The 24,840-nt window shown below is 34.3% G+C and overlaps 1 protein-coding gene across 3 annotated transcripts; it reads right to left on the reverse strand.

Annotated features, from left to right (window-relative positions):
• Positions 1–685: 685 nt before the first annotated feature.
• LOC125650293 (uncharacterized) lies at positions 686–23,739 on the reverse strand. Of its 3 annotated transcripts, none has more exons than XM_048878470.2 (12): positions 23,546–23,739; positions 22,834–22,871; positions 20,789–20,829; positions 20,446–20,541; positions 18,938–19,062; positions 17,332–17,421; positions 16,347–16,461; positions 14,506–14,621; positions 12,319–12,477; positions 11,967–12,101; positions 6,217–6,262; positions 686–920 (listed from the first exon to the last, which is right to left on the reverse strand). In XM_048878470.2, the coding sequence occupies exons 1-12, from the start codon at positions 23,627–23,629 to the stop codon at positions 871–873; spliced, it is 1,095 nt and encodes a 364-aa protein (XP_048734427.1). In that variant the 5' UTR covers positions 23,630–23,739; the 3' UTR covers positions 686–870. The 3 variants fall into 3 exon arrangements, with proteins under 3 accessions (XP_048734427.1, XP_048734426.1, XP_048734425.1); XM_048878468.2 differs by having other exon boundaries at positions 874–2,646; XM_048878469.2 differs by lacking the exon at positions 6,217–6,262 and having other exon boundaries at positions 23,546–23,725.
• Positions 23,740–24,840: the final 1,101 nt, after the last annotated feature.

Here is a 24,840-nt window from a genome sequence, read left to right on the forward strand (position 1 = left end):
ATACACCACGTATTTAACATCATCATCCATCATATTTACTCTTTTAAAAACGTAGGGAAACACGCACTTATTTGTCTCTGCACCCATTTCAGTGGCGGATCCAGGATTTGTTAAGGGGAAGAGGGTAGGCTGGGAGTCTTAGGGCTCCAGGTTTTTTTAAAGGTTACTTTTATGGGTTATTCTAACCTATACTTTATATATAATAAAATCAATAAATAACAAATAATTGATTTATCTTTAAGCACTTGTTTGTATGTGTAATGTCAAATCTTGTACTTTTCCTGTTGTTCTACTTTTTATTTTTGGTCACAAAAAGTGGGACCCTGATCCCCTCTAAATCCGCCACTGTATGTGATATGTAAGTAGCATAGTATGATCACATGTTTAAATATCGATACCCCCTACCCTTCCCTATGAAAACCCTATGGGCAGTTTGACTTTTTATATCTTCTATATACCTCTCTATGACACGGTGATAAGATTATCCATGTGAAATATTAAAACAGAAAAGGGAACAAGGATTCAAACATCTCATCCGGAGGGGTGTGTTTTAAGAAAACAAACACATGTTGATAGTTTGGATAATGAAAAATATTTCTGGATTAAGATATCCATCATCGTTCTCCAAGTGAATACAATCTACCACACCTCTCTCTCTCTCATATTAAGAAAAAGGATAATGTGCTTTTAAAACTGATCTACATAGAATGCTTTAATACTCGCTGGTCATGTTACAAACGTTATTCCGAGTTGATACAATTAGTGAAAATAGTGAATATGTCGTTGAATACTCCCCGCGTAATGAAGTGGTTTTAGTTATGTTGTGGGCTTATGACATGAGGCTCCACAGACAGTAAGTTGGAGTGTGTGTTATTCGTGTAGAGACTTACGATACGGCTCTGGAATGGCATCCAGCAAACCTAAAATACAGAAAGAAAACGCATACATACAAGAAAACAAAACGTATACAGAACCTGAATCATGAGAGCAAAACGCAAAAAATACGAGAACAAAACGCACACAACGAAAATAAGCATCCAGAAAAGGAGCAAATTAAACGCATAAATACGAGATGTAAATATATACATGAAAACAAAACTCAAAATCGAATTCACGGTAGCAAAACGTTTAAATACAGCAACAAAAAGCATATATGGAACAAAACCTATTCACACAAGAACAAAACGTATTCACACGAGAACAAAACGCATACATAACATGAAAACACCATATCCAATAAAACCCAAAGTATAAAAAAACCAAAAGGCATAAATATAGCAACAAAACGCACCCAGAAAACCTAAATAACGGAAGTAAAACGCATAAAAACAGGTACAAAATCATAAACAGGGGATCAAAACCATTAACACAGGGACAAAATCACATACACGGGAACAAAAACATTAACACGGGAACAAAACCATTAACACGGGAACAAAAACATTAACACGGGAACAAAATCACATACACGGGAACAAAACCATTAACACGGGAACAAAAACATTAACACGGGAACAAAAACATTAAGACGGAAACAAAAGCATTAACACGGGAACAAAATCACATACACGGGAACAAAACCATTAACACGGGAACAAAAACATTAACACGGGAACAAAATCACATACACGGGAACAAAACCATTAACACGAGAACAAAAACATTAACACGGGAACAAAAACATTAAGACGGAAACAAAAGCATTAACACGGGAACAAAATTATGAACATGGGAACAAAACCATTAACACGGGAACAAAATCATAAACACGGGAACAAAATTATGAACATGGGAACAAAACCATTAACACGGGGACAAAATCACATACACGGGAACAAAAACATTAACACGGGAACAAAAACATTAAGACGGAAACAAAAGCATTAACACGGGAACAAAATTATGAACATGGGAACAAAACCATTAACACGGGAACAAAATCACATACACGGGAACAAAAACATTAACATGGGAACAAAACCATTAACACGGGAACAAAATCATTAACACCGGAACAAAATCACATACACGGGAACAAAATCATTAACACGGGAATAAAATCACATACACGGGAACAAAACCATTAACACGGTAACAAAAACATTAACACGGGAACAAAACGATAAACACAGGAACAAATCCATGAACACGGGAACAAAACCATGAACACGGGAACAGAACCATTGACACAGGAACAAAATCACATACACAGGAACAAAATCATGAACACGGGAACAAAAGCATAAACACGGGAAAAAATTGCCTATATATGACAACAAACCACACCCAGAAGACCTAACTCATAGGATCAAATCACATGAATACGGGAATATACACACATACGAGAAAAAGCATACACAAAAAAACTAAAACACAACAACAAAACACATAAATACAGACACAAAAACGCAACGCATCACACTGTATACCAATAAGTGGAGTTGTTTTTATTTGTTTACTTGCGCTTTGGAGTTTAGATGAAATGAACATCTCATTTAAACAGGAGTGTTACAAGGCAAGTTCCACAGAAAAAATAACAGCTTCACAAGTGCATTGACTATAGCAGAGCCATGCAAACACTGCATAATGTATTAGAATGAGGCTTTTGTGCTGTGTTTACTTGCCCTGCAGCATTTTTAAGTGCACCTGTCATAAGTATAATAGGGAGGAAAAATGATTCTCGTTTATGCCTGGCGTTTGGAAAAAATGGATCTTTTTTAACCACACCAATTAAAATTTACAAACCCTCAGAGACAGAGATACACACACACACACACACACAGAGAGAGAGAGAGAGAGAGAGAGAGAGAGAGAGAGAGAGAGAGACAGAGAGAGAGCACATGAAAGTTTTCTTTTTTTCATTTAACACATCAATAAGACTCTTTCTTAAAACAATTATTCATACATTGAATCATTAACAGTCAAATAATACACATGTTTTATAATGTAATGCTCCTACACTCATGAATATATACATGTACATCCTGCATGAATAAGTGCTGTGTGATGTAATTTTGAAGTGTTATAAATTGTGTACTCAAGACTGGCATTATTAACTGTCTCAGACAGTTTTAATGGAAATTCCTGGTTCCTATTCAAAACATTTTATGAAAACAATATATCTAACGAAACTTTAAAGATAAAAAAAATTCAAGTTCAAACAACTAAATCATTTACCGACATATTTCTAGCGGCTATCAAAATACACTTTAGAAGTGCTTGTGACAGGCCCCTGGAGAAAACATTCCGCATATAAAAGCTTTTAATTAATTCACTGATAACCAAGTTTTTGTCCAAAACAATTTTCAGAAATCAAATACGAAACTGAAAGTGCACCCAATATTGCCACTTCACCCAAGGTAAAGGAGGGTCATGTGTTACCTAGATGAATATCATATCCTTCATACCCATCTCTACAAGCCACCCAGTTCATTCAATGCACTTTGCTTTTTAACCAACAGATTCTCCATCAAAGCATTACATCACAAATTAAACTGCTGGAATTTCTTCTTCATATACAAGGAATTTTAAGTCAGAATTATATTTTTATTGTTCGATCCTTTCATTCCGCGAGGTGAAACTGAGGAACAAGATTGACCTAAAACAGACCCTATCCTGATTTAACAACAGAGGAACAAGATTGACCTAAAATAGACCCTGTCCTGAAACAAGATTGACCTAGAATAGACCCTCTCCTGATCTAACACTTACTGAACCCTCTCCTATCCACTCTCATGTCCCGTAGGGAACCATGTTAGAATAGATCCTCAGTACCCTTTGATTGTTGTAAGAGGTTATTAAATGGGGCAGTCCTTCAGATAAGACCATAAAAACCAAGGCCCTGGGTCACAGCAGGTGTGGGACGATAAAGATTCCTCCCTGCTCAAAGGCTGTAAGTGCCGAGCATATGCCTAAATTTTGCAGCCCTTTACTGGCAATTGTGACGTCTCCATGAGTGAAATATTCTCGAGAGGGACAACCAATCAATCCACTCTCCTATCAGGACATCAGCTGTCAAACTTGTCAGTTCCACAGTATCAACACCATCACTTTACATTACTTTTGGTCACTTCCACGAGGCTAAATTAGACGTTTGTTTATGTCCTTGACTTGAGTCTCAACCAACATTGATGCAACACGTCCTACCTGTAGACCCATCAGATCTCCAAACTAAACGGTACCATCACCCTCCCATTTACATAACCATTGTATTCCTTCAATTACCACCACCCTCCCATTACATAACCATTGTATTCCTTCAATTACCACCACCCTCCCATTACATAACCATTGTATTCCTTCAATTACCACCACCCTCCCATTTACATAATCATTGTATTCCTTCAATTACCACCACCCTTCCATTTACATAACCATTGTATTCCTTCAATTTCCACCACCCTCCCATTTACATAACCATTGTATTCCTTCAATTACCACCACCCTCCCATTTACATAACCATTGTATTCCTTCAATTTCCTTGAAGTTAGAACAATCATCTCATGGTTCTGTTGCAGCTTAAACTAAATTGATACTTTCAAGAAAAGAGACTTAATATAAATGGTACCCACTGCCAAATACTTACTACAACCTCAAAATGCATCTCAAATGGAACTATATTCCACAATCTAGAGATAATGTACATGTGACATAGTTTTGATTTTATGTTTTAGCAATATGATGACCCATTCTTTAAGCAAGATATTGGGAAGAACAGCAACTTCATTGATGTTCAACATGGTCATGATTTTTTAAAAATTGAATCTGGACTATGTCAGGAAGCTTTCATGTGAATGTAAACTTTTCTGGCCCAGTAGTTTTTGAGTAGAAGATTTTTAAAGATTTTCCCTATATATTTGTATGTAAAACTTTGACCCCCATTGTGGCCCCATCCTATCCTGGGGGGGCCATGATTTTAACAAACTTCAATTTGCACTATGTTAGGAAACTTTCATGTAAATTTCCTCTTTCCTGGCCCAGTAGTTTTTGAGTAGAAGATTTTTAAAGATTTTCCCTATATATTTGTATGTAAAACTTTGACCCCCATTGTGGCCCCATCTTATCCTCGGGGGCCATGATTTTAACAAACTACAATTTGCACTATGTTAGGAAACTTTCATGTAAATTTCCTCTTTCCTGGCCCAGTAGTTTTTGAGAAGAAGATTTTTAAAGATTTCCCTATATATTTGTATGTAAACCTTTGATCCCCTATTGTGGCCCCATCCAACCCCCGGGGGCCATGATTTTAACAAACTTGAATCTGCACTATGTCAGGAAGCTTTCATGTAAATCTCAGCTTTTCTGGCGCAGTGGTTCTCGAGAAGATTTTTAAATGACCCCACCCTATTTTTGCATTTTTGTGATTATCTCCTCTTTGAAAGGGACAAGGCCCTTCATTTGACAAAGCTTGAAAGCCCTTCACCCAAGGATGCTTTTGGCCAAGTTTGGTTGAAATTGGCCCAGTGGTTCTGAAGAAGAAGTCAAAAATGTAAAAGTTTACAGACAGATGGACAGATGACGGACAACAGGCGATCAGTAAAGCTCACTTAAGCTTTCAGCTCAGTTGAGCTAAAAACATAAAAGTTAAAGATGAAATTTTTCACCGATATTACATTAAAAGCACTAACGCACATTTACAAATAATTACTTGTCAAAATGCCTTCTCAGTAAGAAACCTTTCATATTTCAATGGATTTTAATTGTTGATAAACTCCATGATCGACCAACTTGACATGAAAGTTAAAAACAAGAAACAAGATAGATGACAAAAAATAAATACATGTAGAAGAAATCAATGTCTAAGTTGTTTGAATTAAGGGAATAAAAAACCAAAGTAGTATGTGGTAATTTCTACAAAATCGATTATACACATTTCCCCGTAAAATAAATGATGTGTGTGTATATATATATATATATATATATATATATATATTTATATTAGAAGTTGATTTGGTACAGTTGTAAATAAATAATGAAAATCAGAATGACACAGTCCATAAAAAACAATCATTTACTGCTATATATAGACCAGACTATCTCCTAAAAAGGTTTAAAAGATCCTCACAAAGACGTTTTCTACATGTGTACACTAAGGAATGATTTGACTCGCACCACTGTTAGGAGGAGTGAGAGGTGTTGATAGATTTCATCCTTGTCCCATGTGTCCTACATTGTATAAGATACCAATAAACAATCTGTCATAGGGAATTTCTTACCTCGGTTTTTCAGAACTGTTTTACTGAACAACTTTCCATAATAACGCTGAAATAAAACATAAAACTTCACATAATAACGCTAAATTAAAACATGAAACTTCACATAATAACACTGAAATAAAACTTCACATAATAACACTGAAATAAAACATGAAACTTCACATAATAAAGCTGAAATAATAACACTGAAATAAAACATGAAACTTCACATAATAACACTGAAATAAAACATGAAACTTCACATAATAACGCTGAAATAAAACATGAAACTTCACATAATAACACTGAAATAAAACTTCACATAATAACACTGAAATAAAACATAAAACTTCACATAATAACGCTGAAATAAAACATGAAACTTCACATAATAACGCTGAAATAAAACATGAAACTTCACATAATAACACTGAAATAAAACTTCACATAATAACACTGAAATAAAACATAAAACCAATAGGGTAGAGTGACCATGAGTTGGACACCCTTTTCTTTCCTTTTGTATGCAGACTTTTTTGGACTGTTTCTCCTCTGGTATTTGGTGTTGCCCGAAAGAGCTTAAAATTATTTACCATTTGTTGCTCAATTCACCCAGGTATTTTACATCATAATGCATTTAGATGCTATAAACTCCCAAAATCGAAATTCGTTTGTAAGTCAGACACATTTGATATTGAGTCAGACACTCATATCATTACGAATTATACAGGCAGGTAACTTATTGCAGGTTGTGTATTGAATGCTACTGACAAATATTTTATATATAATTTTTATAAACTCATTAAAATTGTAACACAGGAAGGTACAGTACTTGATTCGAAAAACCCAAATCCAGTCATGAATTATCTAAAATCAGGTGTAATGAATCAAGTTATACCAACCAGGCACGTAGAGTCAGGGAGGAGGGTAATTTTTTTGACAATGTTCATTTCCTGTTATTTTTACATGTAAAGTTTTTTTTTTTTTTTTTTTTTTTTTATTTATTATTTTTTATTTCACAAACATTGACATAAGACAGAAGAACATTTGCCATTTTTTTCTAACCACTTTCACACACTTTCATACTCACACTCATACATTTGTTGGTAAGTGCTTGCATTTTTAATACATTTGTTGGTAAGTGCTTGCATTTTTAATATAATTGTAAGAGAAAAATGATAACAATACAGAGCTTGAGTAAATAGATAAAAGTACATGTGGCTTCAAAAGTAGGGGAAAAAAACATTGCTTGAAATAGCAAAATTATGATTTTTTTAAGTTGTCAAAAAGTGTTTTCCATACATGCCAGGTATTTTCAAATTTTTGTGTTTCTAAATTCTGATACGCAATACATTTTTCAACCTTGTATTTGTTGTATAGATAGAACAATAGTTCCAAGAATCTTGGCAATTTCGTTTTTTTCAAACAAGAAAAAATATATTGTTTTGTATACAGGATAAGGAAGTTTACAATTCTGTTGCCTTTCGACAATGGGAGTTCACCTAATAAAATATTAAGTACATTAAAACCTATTCTTTTGGAAGTTGTTCTATAAATGTGCATGCTCAGATTGCTCCATAATATAGATACTTTTTCACAGCCAATGAAAACGTGTTGAATTGTCTCAACTTCATCATTACAAAAGGTACAACAATCAAAAGACACAACATTGATTTTTTTAAGATAATAATTGACAGGCAGAATTCTATGAAGTAATCTATATTGTAACCATTGGATAGTAGAGTCCTTGGTAGTCTTAAAACATACAGTAAAAGCATCCTTAACACATATTTCTATTCCATAAGCTACCAGGTCTAAATTCCACTTTGAAACAGAAGTAGGTATATCATGGTTTACATTTAACTGTTTGTAAACAGATTTAGTACATTTAGTTTGCAAAATCAAAGGTTTATAATATATTGGAATATAAGGTGTAAAAGATCTATTGAATAAACCTTTGTTTTCAAACAATTTCATATGAGTTGATATTGCACTCAATACACTGTTATATTGTAATATACAAACTTGGATATCAAATTTATGTTGAAAAAGGTTATGTGATAAAAGATTCCCTTTGTCATCTAGGAAATCGTCTATGAGTTTTACACCTTTTTTATACCAGCTTTTGATAAACAGTGTTTTCATACCCACTCTAATATTTGAATTATACCACACAGGAATGCTGGGATAGGATTCCTTGTAGAAATTTTTGTCAAAGGATTTTATTACATGGAGCATAGAATTAAAAACATCTTGCCAAAAAACATTATTTTCTGGAATAACACATTCAGAGATAAATGCATCTCCAAAATCAAGTAATTTGTGAACAAAATCATGACCATTAATTGCTTCAAAAATATCTACCCAGGATTTATTTCCCATCAATAACCTTTTCAACCATGAACATTTTAAAGACATGATAAAATTGTTGATGTCCACCATTTTTAGACCTCCATGATGGTGGTCTTGAGTTACAATAGAACGTTTTACTTTGTCACATTTTCCATTCCAAATAAATTCAAAAATATCTTTACTCAATGAATTAATTATCTCCTTTTTCGGTGTTGGTAGTGATAGAAATAAATGGTTTATTTTCGGAATAATTAATGTTTTAACCACTGTAACCCGACCAATTGGTGTTAGAACTCGCCAATTTACATGTAAAGTTAGTACAGATTTGTATTTATTTTCTACATCACATACGGACCTTATATATTCTCCAGACAAATTTCAATGTTATTTCTAATGTTGATTTAAAGTTAGACAGTGTCCGACTTTGTATCAAATAGCAAAATTTTACTGTCTGAGTCAAGATCAAATTGATTCATTGTGTTTGAACTTAAATATTTCAAAACAGAATAAAATCTTTTCAAAAGAAACATGAATTCTGCATTTTCAATATTAAATTTGATATATATTTGTAATTAACAAATTCAAATTAATTTCTTTTACACTTTTTACTAAGTTTAACAAGTTTGATCGATCAAAATATTACTTGGCGGGTCTTCGATTTTCCTGGTTTTCAGTACTTTTGATGATCAGTTATAAAATGAACTGTAACACCATAATCAAAGACAGAGTTACAACTCTTTAAAGTTTAAGCATTGCTTTATTAGTCAATCACATAGAAAGATTAATCTATTGCATGAATTTTGTTAAAATCAACATCAAAGTTGTCCGACTTTAGATCATGTCCAACTCCAGATCACTTTACCCTATGGAAAGGGAAGTAACTCCTATACAGAACTATTCATATTTCTAAATATCTTTAGGTTATGCCTGTTTATGCTTCATGTAATAAAATATTGTATAAACTAATAACATACAGCCATGACCTTATAATAAATTACCTTAAGTAAGGTATATGTTTCATCTTTACATTGTAATGAACCTTAAGACTTCAGAATCTCCATCAAATATTTCAATACTACAAGACAGAGCTTCATCTCGAGTGACAGACTTTTTCTCTCTGAGTGGCTTTATACGCAAGTATGGCCCACAGTGACATGATATTCTTGTAAACTCATTTTACCTTTTTTGATACGTTTTCATGCATCTATGAATTAAAGACATCCCAAACAATTTGTTATAAAATTTTGTAAAACTATTTGCAAATGTTTTAATATTGCTAAAAACCCATATTTACCACAAAAAATTTCCCATAAAATCACTGATAGTTTTGCATTATTCAGAATACTTGAAAATTTAATGGTCAGGAAAAAGCATACCTTCAATATCAAATCCTTCAAAAACATGATTTTATTGGTACACATCATGTATTATGATTGATTTACATTGCTATTTCATCATTACAAATGATAGAAAATCCCATGCAAAAACAGCAATATCCTACTTAATTTGATGTGTTTAAAATCTTACATATCCTCACTAGCAAATTAAACCGCTTGGGTTCAAATTTACTATTAAAGAGCATTCTTTAATAGTAAATTTGAACCCCAGCAATATAATTGTCGGTGAGTATCCTATGACCTTAGGTGACAAATAAGTGACAATTTACCAATTTTCATGAAACCTTGAATCTCATTTCTTTCAATTTACAAAAGAAATTGATTTTATTGAAGAAGTAAAACAAAAAACCCATGGTCCATGACAGTCACAATTTGCAAAATGAAAAATGGCATAATTGTTCTTCAAAATATCAAGGCTTTTTCTAACACGATAAAGATTCCTCCCTGCTCAAAGACTGTAAGCGCTGAGCATAGGCCTAAATTTTGCAGCCCTTCACCTGCAAAGGTGACGTCTCCATATGAATGAAATATTCTTAAGAGGGACATTAAACAGTATAAAATTAATCAATCTAACACATGTATATATACCTATAAATGTTGTGGCCTCACTCTAGTCTATGCCCAGTGGGCTGTGAATTGAACAAACTTGCCCAGTGGGCTGTGAATTGAACAAACTTGAATCCTTGCTTAATGTTAACATGATGACATTAGTGTATTGAATGAGTTTGGTACTAACTTGTTATTGTAGCCCACTGGGCTTGTCAAGTACTGTACATTCCTAAATATACGTGAGGAATTTATCATTTATCATAGTAATTTGGCGAGAGGCATCACTCGCGAAATAAAATTATTCTCTTTTATTTTTCTATTGCTAAATTACATGTAAGAACTCTTGATTAACAGACAACACACGAATTCATGTTCACGTGATTTGACGTAATTGCGTCATTTTGCCATATTAAGTGCTCGCGTAAAATAAGGAATCTACAGTAAGTAATGTACGAGCCCTACATTAGTATCACTACCCCAGCTGTCAAAAGCTTGACAACCAGTAACACTGCAAAGCAAGAATGGGTGTGGGAGGGGCTGGAAGGGTTCCATTGGGTCACACCTTGGAACTTTTCAAAATACAGAAACCAAATCCTGCAATTTGAGACAATTTTTGGATGACTCTGGCTTGTTTAAATGCAGTATTAAAGGTATTCTTTTTTTTTTGCAGGTCAAAGTCATTCACCAACCTACCTGGCTTCTGGTTTAACAATATTCATGACCTTGATTATACATGTACTTTTTTAGTAGCCATAGTGTTAAGTTGGCATCAAAACCTAATCAAACACTGTATATCAGGCTTTTTCCACAAATCAGACTCAAAAAGTGTATACTAAGTTTACATGAATCAAATTTTCACATTTTCAAAAGATAGTAAAAAATTAATTCATGATGGTTTAACCCATGTAATAATTTCATGTTGTAAAAAGAAAACAAACTTGCATTAATGACAAAACTTCATACATTGCAGTGAAAGACAAACATATCAATAAATTTAGTGCCAGTAAATTCATCGCAATCTTCGTTAATTTCAAAAGACCTGTTCAGTTAATCACACAACTAATAGCGATGTACCAACTATGAAATTCGTTTTTCATAAATTACTTTACACTTTAGTTCAAACTCAAATCCTTGGTTAAAGAAATAATTTGGCAGTTTGGTGACATAGGTGAGTCAACTTGCAATCTTTGTCGCAAAGATAACTCTATTTCCAGAACAAACCCTGTTATCATATTTACACTGATTTATTTTCCGCAATTCAGAAATGCTTGAGAGTGAAGGAGAAACATGTTGAAAAACCTGATATATGGTACATATGATAAACAAATTCCAGCCTCCTCAGCCCTATATATTTATCTGTGATGTGACCAAAACTTGGGCATGGGGGATTCATGTTTGGCCCAATGAAATGTGACTTAGATGGGTAACAATGGTGTGCAATGGCTCCATTATTTCAAAAAGAAAAGTCCTTACCTGTCCAGTGTCACATAGACAGGTGACAATGGTGTGCCCTGGGCCCATTTTCTCAGCCACCTGTTTAGCAGCTGCTATATTTAGTCCAGTGGAGGCACCAACAAAAAATCCCTCCTCATGTAGAAGTCTGAAGGTCTAAAAATAAAGAGTGTATTATCCCCCATCCAATCAAATGACACCGATAAGTAAGTCAATCCTTGCAATTCACTTGTAATTTTGATGGAAACTAAGTTATAGAATTAAGGAATGAAAATCAATCATATTACTTTCACCATATACAAGAATCATGTCTGCCCTAAATGTATATGAAAGGGTAATATTTTTTACATTGTTAAACAATTTTACTACCTACCCATTCCACAGCATCTACATCTTTGATTGCCAATGCATCATCAATAGGAGCATCCTTCAAGTTCTGAGTGACCCGACCTTGACCTATGCCCTCTGTGATGGAATCACCAGGAGTCCTCTCTAACTTTCCATTTTTTATATAATTATACAAAACACTTCCCTGAAAGAGACATATGATATCTAAAAAATCCAACACATTAAATACTCTTTTTTCCCCCCGCAATGCATTCAAGATTTTACATCGTAGGTGCTTATTGTAAAATTTTATCTGGTTTCAGATTTTACACTAAATTTCAAATCCAACTAACTTTTAAAATAATTTTCATAAACAAATAAAATTTTCAGTATATGTTTGCATTTAATTTATTTATAAACCAACAGGTTTTTTTAAACATACATGTACGTGCTAGATAAATCTTTTAAAGATACACTACAGCTCATTTTGCGCAAAAATCATGAAATGACAATTTTCCCAGCGCTTTCTCAATTTTTGTTGCATTGTTGAAAGTATGAACTTTGCGAAAATAACACTTATCTAAAGTTAAAAATTATCGTTTTAACGTAAAAATTAATACTTTTTGATGGCCTATACACAAACTATCGAGTCTCCTCCTTTCAGTCTTCAGACGCATGCGCATAGACAGTAAACAGTGCAGCATGTCGTCCAGAGAGAGAAAGTGTAGTTGATAGATCTAGAATTTTGAAAGATTCTGTGAGAAAAGAGGTAAAAATAGAATGAGATAAAACTCATACGTGAAGTAAAATTTACCTTGGGATCAGTATGACCGATGGAAAACAAAGAGCTCGGAGAAACACATGTAACTCAGTGGCGGATCTAGGATTTCCGAAGAGGGGTGTGAAAGTCAAAGATTAGACAAAGTAATCGGCCATTCTGGTGCAAAATTTGGATTTTCATTCACAATCTGTGGGGTAAAAAGGGAGGGGGATCCTGGCCCCCTAAATCTGCCATTGAGACTAGCTGCGAAGACACCACGTTTAAAAGTAAGTGCTATTTTTATCTGAACACGACACGTGTTAGTTGTAAAAACAACGGTCAATGGGAACATGGAAGGTTTCTGTTGAAATAATGATTTGTAATTACTTATTATAAGGAGCAGGGAATAATCTTATCTTGAAAGGTGAGTGTGGACCCCCTTGAAGGGGAATTTAAATAATTTCCTACAGAACACCTTTGCTGTCATTCAAAACCACGTGATGTAAATAAGCATTCAAAAGTCCGAGTCAGCATGAAGAAACCTTTGAATTCCGAACGATCTTCAAAGCGCAGTTGAGAGTAAAATGATGCATCCCAATTGTTCAAAATTGTCAGTATCGATATGAAATTTATCATTTTATCAATACATGGTTTAAAAAACACTTTATTAAAATGTGGAAAATGAGCTGTAGTGTCTCTTTAAGATATAAGTAATCAAAATTTTGACTTAAAGTAACTCCATACTTGCATTATTAACTGATAAAAGTTGAAAATGTGTATTTTTTCAGTTTATTAGAGTTAAAACTAAGAAATTATCAAATAAAATATTTGGGTCATCACACTTTTTAAGATGTGAGACGTACATACAGTATATACAAAATCATATATCAACATCAGAAAAACACAATTTTCCTTCAACAGCATTAACAAAATTTCATAAAAACTGGTTAAAATGATATAATAGTATATTCATAATAATTTCATGAAACTGTTTCTTTACAAAACTATTCAAAATTTCTGTAAAAAATAAAGAAAATCTATCGCATAATAAACTTGATAAAGGAATCAATGAAAACAGTTATTGCCCTTGGATTCAATATTTTGAAACATATTATTATTTATATATAACTTAAGACTTTGAAATAATTTATGTTTAACAAGATTTTTTTTTACAATAACCATTGGAAAAGACTCAAACAAATTTTATGGTAATATCATGCATAAATCTAAAATAAATCATTGATTTCGCAAAATCTTATGACGTCACAGAAAGGTGGAACTACTTTATTAACAATTTTTTTTTACAATAACTATCTAAGAAGACTTCAAAATTTATATTCCTATTATGCATAAATCTAAACAAATCATTGATTTTGCAAAACTCTGAAGACATCATGTGAGGATGGAATTTAAGTTTACTCAGTTTATGGTCTTGAAGCCAGTAGATTTTTCTCTTTGAGGTAGCTCACTTACCTGAGGATCAGCGAGAAACACCTGGATATTTTTATTTTTCTCCTTTAGGTAGGTCCCTACTCCTGCTAATGTTCCTCCAGTTCCTGTTCCAAACACCACAGCATTCACCTTACCATCTACCAATACCAAAGTTAACCATCAACTCAAAAACAGGCAGAGAATATTGTTAGAATCAGTTCCTGTTCCTAATACCTCCTGTTCCTAACGTTTCACCTTGGTAGAATCAGTTCCTGTTCCTAATACCTCCTGTTCCTAACGTTTCACCTTACCATCTAACAATACCAAAGTTAACCATCAACTCAAAAACAGGCACAGAACATCATTGTTAGAATCAGTTATTTCAAAATAATCAAAGACATTGACTAGATATTCAGATTTTGAAAATTGTACTACAGTATAATCTGTCTAAACCGGCTGTGTGTGGTTCCAAAGAAATTGGCCGGTTTATGCAGAGTCCGGAGTGCAGAATGTTGAAAAGTATGAGAGTTGCTTCCCTTGTATTCAATGTCTATCATGCATATGTGTGTAACGACTGCTAACGTTTTATTATATCCCAAAAGAATTCAAAATGTGAAAATATAAATGCCAGTGTTTTATCATCGTGTTCTTTTGAAAAGGTTTTAATTCTTATTTAACGGTATAAAAATCTGGGAATTATTCGCGCACTTTTCTGTTGGTAAATTGTCGATTTCATCTACATAATCGCCGTCTTCAAGTGCTACATCATGTGCGTTTGTCAAATTTGTGTTGTGTTCGTCTAAAATTTCTCTTTCCCAGCTTTCGTTGTAAATGTATTTAATGGAAATATCGCTTTTAACTGTCTCAATTTATGAAACGGAAACTGATGTAATGCCGAGTGATCGACCGGATATGGTGAGTTGAGCTAATTTAACTGTATATCACCACTGTCGTCTGACTCGTCGGAGAGCTCCGAGAGGTCTACCCTGCATTTAGAAAACATGACTGGGTTGTTGACGATTTTGATTCATTCCAAGAATGTATCGAATTCATCGATTAATTGAACTTTGTCTTTTATTGTCAGTTCTCGTCTCTGTCGTTATGGAGAGGGGGGGGGGGGGGGGGGGGGGGGGGGGGGGCTCGTGCACCATTACCTCGTGCTTGGTGCTGTCATAATTGAAAAGTGTATTTCCAAAAAATCAGGTTTTATTTTTTAAAAACTGATTACAACTCATCGCCAGAGTTGAACTCTTTTACTTACCTGAGGCTTCCCTTAGGACACCCTTTGTGTACACCGCGTGTGAACAATCGAATATACCGACAGGTTGGTATTGTGGGGTGACTGGTTTAAATACGATAATTAGAGCTAATTACGAGCAGATGGGACCTCGTGTAAACCGAATACGATTGACGTAACAATTAGGGTGGTGTATCGTCGAGAGGCCGGTTTACACAGGATAATTTAAGTTAATTAATAGCAGCTGGGACCGTGTAAGCTGGCCGATATACAAAATACGCAGTATCCAGAGTACTGGGAATTATTAATAAAGGATTTGTTAAAGAAATGTTAGGGACTATATTTTGTGACCAGAATTGACAGAGCGCCGGAGTACTCAGAGGCCGGTTTGGACAAATTATAGTGTATATGTATACTTTAATTTATTATCATAGACTGACTTCAGTCTGATTAAATCCACCCCCTTCCCCTTCTACCCACTTCTCCGGGTGTGTGTGTGGTTTCAATCAGACTGACGAGTGTAAGGAGAAGAGGGGTTGTTTTAATTGTCCTGATGAACATAAGAAGGGGGGGGGGGGGGGGGGGGGGTAATCAGACTGACATGTGTATGGAGAAGGGGGGTAGTTTTAATCAGAGTGAGACTGACTTGTTTCACGCCAGATTTCAGGTCCTGTAGTTTCAATGTGGGCCCTTTTATTGGCAGTGTTGTCAAACTGATTCGTCCAGACTGCGTTATCCAAACTTTGAGCAAATCTGGCTGCCTGAAAAAATTATCAAATATACAAAAAAGCAAGTTCATATGTTGAGAAGAATCACCTATTTAATTTCCTGTTCACGTCACACAGCAAGTTTATACTTTGGGCACATGACCAAAATTAAATCATTGTCTCTCATTTCTGAAATGCTATTATGCCTTCAAAAAGCAGGTGATCTTGTATTTCTCCTACATTTTCAAACATGTCAGATTTCTTGTTTCACCCTCTGCCATCATTGTTACCTAAATATTTTCTAAGATCTTTTCAAACAAACTGCCATAAAAACTCTGAAAATGTACAAAATTATAATAACAATAATCAAGGGGCATCATAGAAATGAATTTACATCTGCTAATCATCCAGATTCTCTAGGGTTTTTGTTTTTTGTTTTTTTTTTTTTACAGAAAGCATTACTGTGTCTGTACAGTATGATTTAGATGGAAGAGATAATGTCAAGCGAAGTACAAATTAACACTAAACATAGTAACATAAGAAATATTTTGAACTATGTGGTTTCAGAGGATTATTGGCACTCACTTAAGTGTGTATAATTTAGTAAATAGGCAGTATTATGAATTTTAGGTCTACATAAGTGATATGATTGCATTTAGAGAGATGCACAATTTGTAGAAGTAAGCACATTAGTTGGATATCTTAAATTTTACTGAACATCTATATCTCCGGATTGGACCACTCACCTAGTGGTTTACCTGTCAGGATTGGATCATTCACCTGGTGATTGTAGTTGTCGGATCTATCCAAGGTTTCTCTCATGATTGGACCATTCACCTGGTGGTTTACCTGTCAGAGACTTCACTGGACATGGATGTCTTAGGATTGGATCACTCACCTGGTGGTTTACCTGTCATGACTTACCTGGTGATTGTAGTTGTCCGGATCTGTCCAAGGTTTCACCGGACATGGATAAACTTCTGCTCCAAGAGTCTGGAGGCATTCAATTTTTTCCTGTACAACATAACATCAGTATAATGTAATACAGTAACTATCATAACCAAAGTCTGCAACATTTACAACATCCTCCTCTTCTCAATAAAAGTTTATCATCAGATTTGGTTTTGTTGCAGAACATTGCAAACTACATAAAACATAAACAAGAGGCCCATCGGCCACATCGCTTACCTGAGTCACCTTGGCCCACATTTAAAGATTTTCCTTATATTTTCGCACATAAAACTTTGATCCCCTATTGTGACCCCAACCTACCCCCGGGGGCCATGATTTTTGCAAACTTGAATCTGCACTATGTCAGGAAGCTTTCAAGTAAATGTAAACTTGTTTGGACTAAGGGTTCTTGAGAAGAAGATTTAAAGATTTTCCCTATATATTTGTATGTAAAACTTTGATCCTTTATTGTGACCCAACCCTACATGTACCTCTGGGGGCCATAATTTTAACAAATTGGAATCTGCACTATGTCAGGAAGCTTTCATGTAAATGTTAACTTTTTTGGCCCATTGGTTCTTGAAAAGAAGATTTTAAAAGATTTTCCCTTAATATTTGTTTGTAAAAATTTGATCCCCCATTGTGGCCCCATCCTACCCCAAGGGGCCATGATTTTAACAAACTTGAATCTGCACTATGTCAGGAAGCTTTCATGTAAATTTCAGCTCTTCTGATCCAGTGGTTCTTGAGAAGAAGATTTTTAAATGACCCCACCCTATTTTTGCGATTATCTCCCCTTTGAAAGAGGCATGGCCCTTTATTTGAATAAACTTGAAAGTCCTTCACCAAAGGATGGTTTTTGCCAAGTTTGGTTGAAATTCTGTGGTCCTGGAGAAGAAGTCGAAAATGTAAAAAGTTTCAAACAAAGTACCATATACATTTTAATAGCAGGTTTTTTCCATGGGGTGGTGAGTTTGGCTTATTTTAGCAGTTACATAGTTTTTTGCCAAAATTTCACTAGCCAAATATGTACGCAATTGCAACTTCAGTATTTGCAACAGATATAACTCTTCCTTGTCCACCAAAATTTATTCCACTAAAATTATTAGCATACCTTTGAGCCAGCAAATTGTCAAATTTTAGACCTGCAGAAGAAACCCGCTATATGGTAAACCCCTCTTACAGAGAAAACCACTAAATACAATGTTCTACATGCACTTGGTATTAAAACACCTAGAAGCACTGTTATACCACTCATTCTGCAGTATAGTGATGGTATTTAGTCAAAACACATAAAGAGTCAAACCTACTCTACACCAGCATGCTAGAGGTTGACGGAGAGAAACTTTTGACAAGGCGCCGAGATATATAAGAGACGTTAACCGAGGTTCTAACTTATTGAAGCAGACCTATTCCTGCATGATATTGATTCTGTAATGGTAGACAGGATAAAAACTTTTCATCGCTGGTCAGTACTATCCCTATCTAATCTAACTGGGACTAATTAATGGGCATAAGATGACATATTTGCAACCTTTAGACAAACAAATTCAGGCCAGTCCTTTTTCTGATTACCTACCCGGGATTGATTATTGGGCATGAAGATGACACACTTGTAACCCTTAGCCAGGCACATGTGGGCCAGCCCTATCCCAGTATTGCCCGCTGTTCCCTCCACAACTGTCCCTCCTGGTTTCAGCAATCCTACAATCAAACACACACAAACTTGGTTAACCTAACAACAGTATGTGAACAAATGTACATGTATTTATACACATACATTAATTCTGCTTCCATACTATAAAGATCAGTGTGTGTTTAATACACTTGTTTCACATGTTTATGTCACATCACTGTAATAAGGAACATTTCACCATCTTTAAAGATTAATTGGCAGATTGGCCCCCATCCCCCTCTTTTGGTGGTAGTAACTAATGGTAAAAATGTAATAATGAATGAACTGTTGAATTGAAGGACAAACGGAGCCCCCTCCCTCCAATTTAGGAGTATGAAATCTGGACAAAAGAGATACATGTATTTTTAGGTTCCTTTTCTGCTTGTCAACAATTGTAGAATACAATTTCTTCTCCGACTGTCCCTACACTTTGAAAAACAATGCTATGTGTTTGCGTACTTTTCTAAATCTTTCAAAAATAATCACTCAGCAATATGAATTAAATTGTTTTTGAAATTGGCAGCTGCCACGTATAAATTAAGTGGCAGCTGCCAGATAAATTAAGTGGTGGCCGCCACATAAAATTAAGTGGCAGCTGCCAGTTAAATGAATATTAATTCTATACCCTGGCACCTATCGACTTCCATACTTTTGACTATGAGTATGATTTAATGCACAGATTTTTTTTAGTTTGAGTATGAAAACGTGCTCAAAAAAGTTTTAATAACCTCCAGGCCTGATAATCGGTGCCTGTCAACTTGGCGTAATCCGACTCTTCAGATCAAGCTACTGTAGTAATAATAGATATACATATTTACAAAATTTGACTGACTCATTTTGCAAACAAATCCCTTATTGTAAACATATACATTAAGAGTGACACTTATTTCCGTTACATCCAAGGTCACATAAAATCTGCGAAATTTCAAACCTTCAACGGTTTTAAAACATGAGCTATTTTCATGTAAGCAATATGCATCTAGGTGGCATTTTGTACCCGCAGACCAAACCAAAAAATCGCGAAATTATGAATCCCTGGAATTAAATATGTCTACAATACTTTGAAATTATCTAAATCTGGCAAGTAATGAATTAGAAATTAAAAGTTATAATCCAACAACAGACCACATACAAATACTGGGAAGTAAGACAAATGTTATATCAAATATATACATGTATGATATGATATATAAATGATGATATAGATGTTTTCAATTCTAAATCAAATTATTTTAGTATATCTGTCATCAGGACGTGCGTAGTATATTATGACTTTCTTTTGCAGTATGCATATTACATTGTACATAGGCTTTCCTCAATATACACATCAAGGTTTTGATGCATTTAAAGTACAGTATGAATCGCATCAGCAAATATGCTGTACTTGCAAAAAAAGAAAAGAACACACACACCTTTTTCTTCAGCATCCTTTATGAGAAAATATGCAGCCCTATCTTTTACAGAACCACCTCCATTGCAGAACTCTGCCTTTGCCAAAATCTCACAACCTGAATACAAATGTTCATTGATATTATGCATGCCTATTGTTTTTTCTTTGCTACAAGCATGACTAGAGAACAATGAAAGTGAATTTAGCAGAAGAAAGGTTATGTGCTTAAAGACATGTACTTGTTGGAAAATTCTATAATAATCCAAGATTTTTTAAATTCTTTTTTCCAAAACTGTTCTGACTTTGCTGTATGTATTCTAAAAAATATCATGAACATTTTGAGATGTAGAACAGAAATTACAAACCAGTTGCATCACTAAGTTTGTTAATTCTCACAAGCGGTGTTCTGAAAAGTGAAAAGTACATATGATATGAAAGATTATTTTAGTATTCATCAGAATTGCTGAACCTGAGTAAGTAAGAAATTATGAGATGCTGAAGTCTTAATATTTGACATTTTGTAAATGTTCTTAAGTTTTGTCAGACTGAATACTTTTTTTTATCAGTCCAAAATGTTTCCAACCTAAGGGTGCAACAATTAAATGCGAGACAGTATATCACGGTAATATTATGCTACAGTTTGATTCTCAATACATGTACTTTACACTATACCGTGGTTCAGTATTCTCAGCCCAGATTCATTTGAACCATCCGACACTTGGCTTTAAAATATGCAATTTCCGAAATATCAGCTCTTTTGTGATGGAGGTACATTCAGTATTCTGTTGAATGCTTGGGTGGGTACAAGATGTACATGTATACATATAGTAAAGACTGCCAATACTAATAAGGATATAAGTTATGAAAACGTAAATGTTGTTTATATCAGTCGTTAGTATACATGAAACTGACCATATCAAGTATGATTTGTTTGAATTAGGCCATTAAATCAAATATGAAATTATTACTAATTTCTTCTTCTATATGAGTGATACCTTTATTCAAAGAAAGATGGTGATTATAGATTTTTGTTTGAGCTATTCTATTATCAAATACATGTACTCATAAACTAACAAAATTTATGTCCCTACAGTTTGAATGGTTGTATGACGTCTGGTAATCATCCTTAAAATTAGGCAATATACAGGGTTCGAAATTAACTCATGTCCGTAAGTCCGAGACTAGTAAAAAACGTGTCGGACTAGTGAACTCTCTATAGCACTAGTCCGTACGGACTAGTGAAAATCCGGAAATCAATCTTCAATGTGGTAAAGATTTTTAGGAAGATTTGTCTGAGTCTCTTAGATGTTTGAACTTATGATTGATTACCTGCATGGTCAAGTGTTTGCATGACTACGACATCCTGATCTTCCTAACACATGGAGTGCGTTGGAGACCGCCGTTCTTCGAACGTGCACAAATTGTCAAATTCCTGCCGATTCCGAACGCAGAGTACACATCACGAGAACGAGTTCTAGGTGTAAGAATTGCAAGTAGTGTGGTCTGAGAACATGCACGTTTGTGCGCACATGTTCTCGTCATTCGCGACTCTAACACAGTAGTTCATAACACTATAGCTCATGACTTGGTCAATCGAGTGAATTTTATCGACTTTATTGATAAAATTTTGAACTTCTGTGACTCTAAAATCTGAGCACCAAAAGAACAGGAACATCGATCTCGAACGCACTTATGGACGTTTATAAAAGGATTAACTCGGAGGTTAATATTGTATGCTTCTGAAGATTTTGAATGTGAAATAAAATATGGTGGTCTCTTTTTCTTCTGTAGGTGTCAGAAATTGAATTGTTTGCAACTGTGATGTGTTTGGTTTGATTAAAATGAAGATCATTTTATGATATACTGGACGGACTAGTGAAATGATTTGCGGACTAGTGAACATCAACAGTGACTAGTCCGTACGGACTAGTGCTTGAAAAAGTTAATTTCGAACCCTGAATATATGAATGCAGCGATAAACATTTGTATCCATCAGGAGATTATGAAAACAGAGTTTGCGTCTCACCGTGCGTAAGAGTTCAACAATGGGAAATAACTATTGGGCATCTCAGAAATTGCGTATTATGTTGTAAAAATGGCATCCAATAATGGAAAACATGGTGCCGCTAAATTATTGTATATTCAGGGTACTTCAGTACCCGGGTAGCCAGTGAGAATGTTTTTTTAACTGCAGTTGTCATTGTTGCTAACATGCAGTTGTAAGAGTAAGGTGCAATTAAATAATATCAAAATCAGTGTAATTGTTCATTTGTTACCATTCACAACATCTTAAAAGTATCGTGATATGTATCATATCATCAGGTCTGTATCATGATACAGTGTATGTATCGTATCATGAGGCAAGTGTATCGTTGCACCCCATGAATTCTGTAACTGATGTTATTCTCACCTCCCTACCATTCCCAGTAATCCATTTCTTATAGTGTCCTGTAAAAGAGAAACAAAAGCACGTTAGGGAAAGTAACTTGTCCAAAGACAATAATGTAATATAATGGTGTCTCCAGTTAGAATGAACAATATTACTACCATTCACCAAAATTAGCAAAGAAATGACTGTGCAATGGCAGTTGCAGTAATTTTGATCAGTCTATGGACCCTGGCAAATATTTGTTTTCTGAAACTCAAAGCCTGAGTTTTTTGTTTGTTTTTTTGTTTTGGTGGGGTTTTTTAATTTTTTTTTTTTTTTTTTTGCGTTGGTGGTTTTAATTCATGTATGCGTTCTGTAGAGTATTTTCATAAAATGGAACCCATTCATTCAAGACTTTTTCAGATTGGTTCCCAGAGAGTCAGCAAAGATTTAAAACTTCACTTGATTGACCTGGCCTATATGTATACGCCTAAGTCTAAGACTAAGTTACTTAGTACATACCCCTCCCTATTAATTTCCACGGATGATGTATAAAAAAACAAAACAAAACAGATTTTCGAGTTTGGTGATTGTTTCATTGCATTATTATACGATTTCATATCCACTAGGCTACCTAAAACACTTACTAATTTAAACAGCTCTAGATCTAGTCTATGTAAACAAAATATGGGTCATTGCGATCATGCTTACAAATCATGGGCATCTGAAAAATAATCATTAATTATTTGCATACCGTTGAATATTGTGGAGTATTATTTGGTCTCCTTAGCCACCGACATGGAATAGATAAGATCGTTGACTTCTTTGCAACGGACATCCCATCTAAAAATCAGTATACAGACTATGACGACTTTTACTACTACTAGTACTAGGCCTAGTTTCAGACCGAAGTAAGACGATGTTTTCTGTTCCTTGTATACCGAACCCGATTAGATTACAATTTAGCATGGATCAAGAAAGATGGGGGAATCCTGTTCTAATGAAATATCTACAGACATGAACTAATGCAAGTTTACAGAAAAGATTATGTATTTTTGAAATTAATGAATTATTTGAAATTAATTAATCAGAATAATCTCTCACTATATCCGTCTGTCTGTGTCTGTCCGTCTCTCTCTCTCTCTCTCTCTCTCTCTCTCTCTCTCTCTCTCTCTCTCTCAGGCATAGTAAGACAACTACGGGTAGATATGATTTGTATCTTATATACCACCTGAGTGCCTATAACTTCATGGTTTTTCATACTCTGGAAATATATTTGAACAGTTTATATATACATGTACTAGATTTCTGCGGCTGGTAAGCAACTGAAGTCTTATTCCGGGTTGCTGAGATTGAAAAATCTTCAAAAGGAGTAAACAATAATATGTTTAAAGAATGTTTAAAATTTGAGGACTATTTAGACATGTTTAATAATGATAGAATAACTCTAGCGAAATTCAGAACGCGAAATCATCGTTTACCAGTCGAAACTGGATCTTGGTTTTGTGTTATTTATGAGAACAGGTTTTGTAATTTGTGCAATTCCAATATTGGGGATGAATTCCATTACCTTTTAGAGTGTGAAATGTTAAGAAATGAAAGAATGATTTTTTTTAAAATTTATTATTATTTTTTATAGAGCAAATGAAACAAAGTAGGCCTATATAAATGCTTCAATCATACAATGTAAAGGATTTGAGAATTTTGTGCAAATTTATGCGAGTTATTGATACAATCGTTTGTCCCCCTGAATGACACTTATACACTGCATATTTTGTTTTCATATATTGCATAAATTCAGTTACAATAAAATATGTTCAAACAAACAAAAATATTGTATTATATGCACCCCTTGCCATGAACAAAACAAAATGTTTGTAAGGATTATTGTAAAATTATCTTTATAACATGTAGTTATTGGTTTATGAGAATATTAAAGAATGCAGACGACAGCCTTAGATTTCTCCGACCTACTTAGCGTATCAGCTAATACAAACGATATACATATGTAAGTATGCACAGTGATTAAAATACATTTGATGTAAATAA

The sequence above is a fragment of the Ostrea edulis genome, chromosome 5 (genome assembly GCF_947568905.1).
Source record: "Ostrea edulis chromosome 5, xbOstEdul1.1, whole genome shotgun sequence".
Classification (NCBI taxonomy): Eukaryota; Metazoa; Mollusca; class Bivalvia; order Ostreida; family Ostreidae; genus Ostrea; species Ostrea edulis.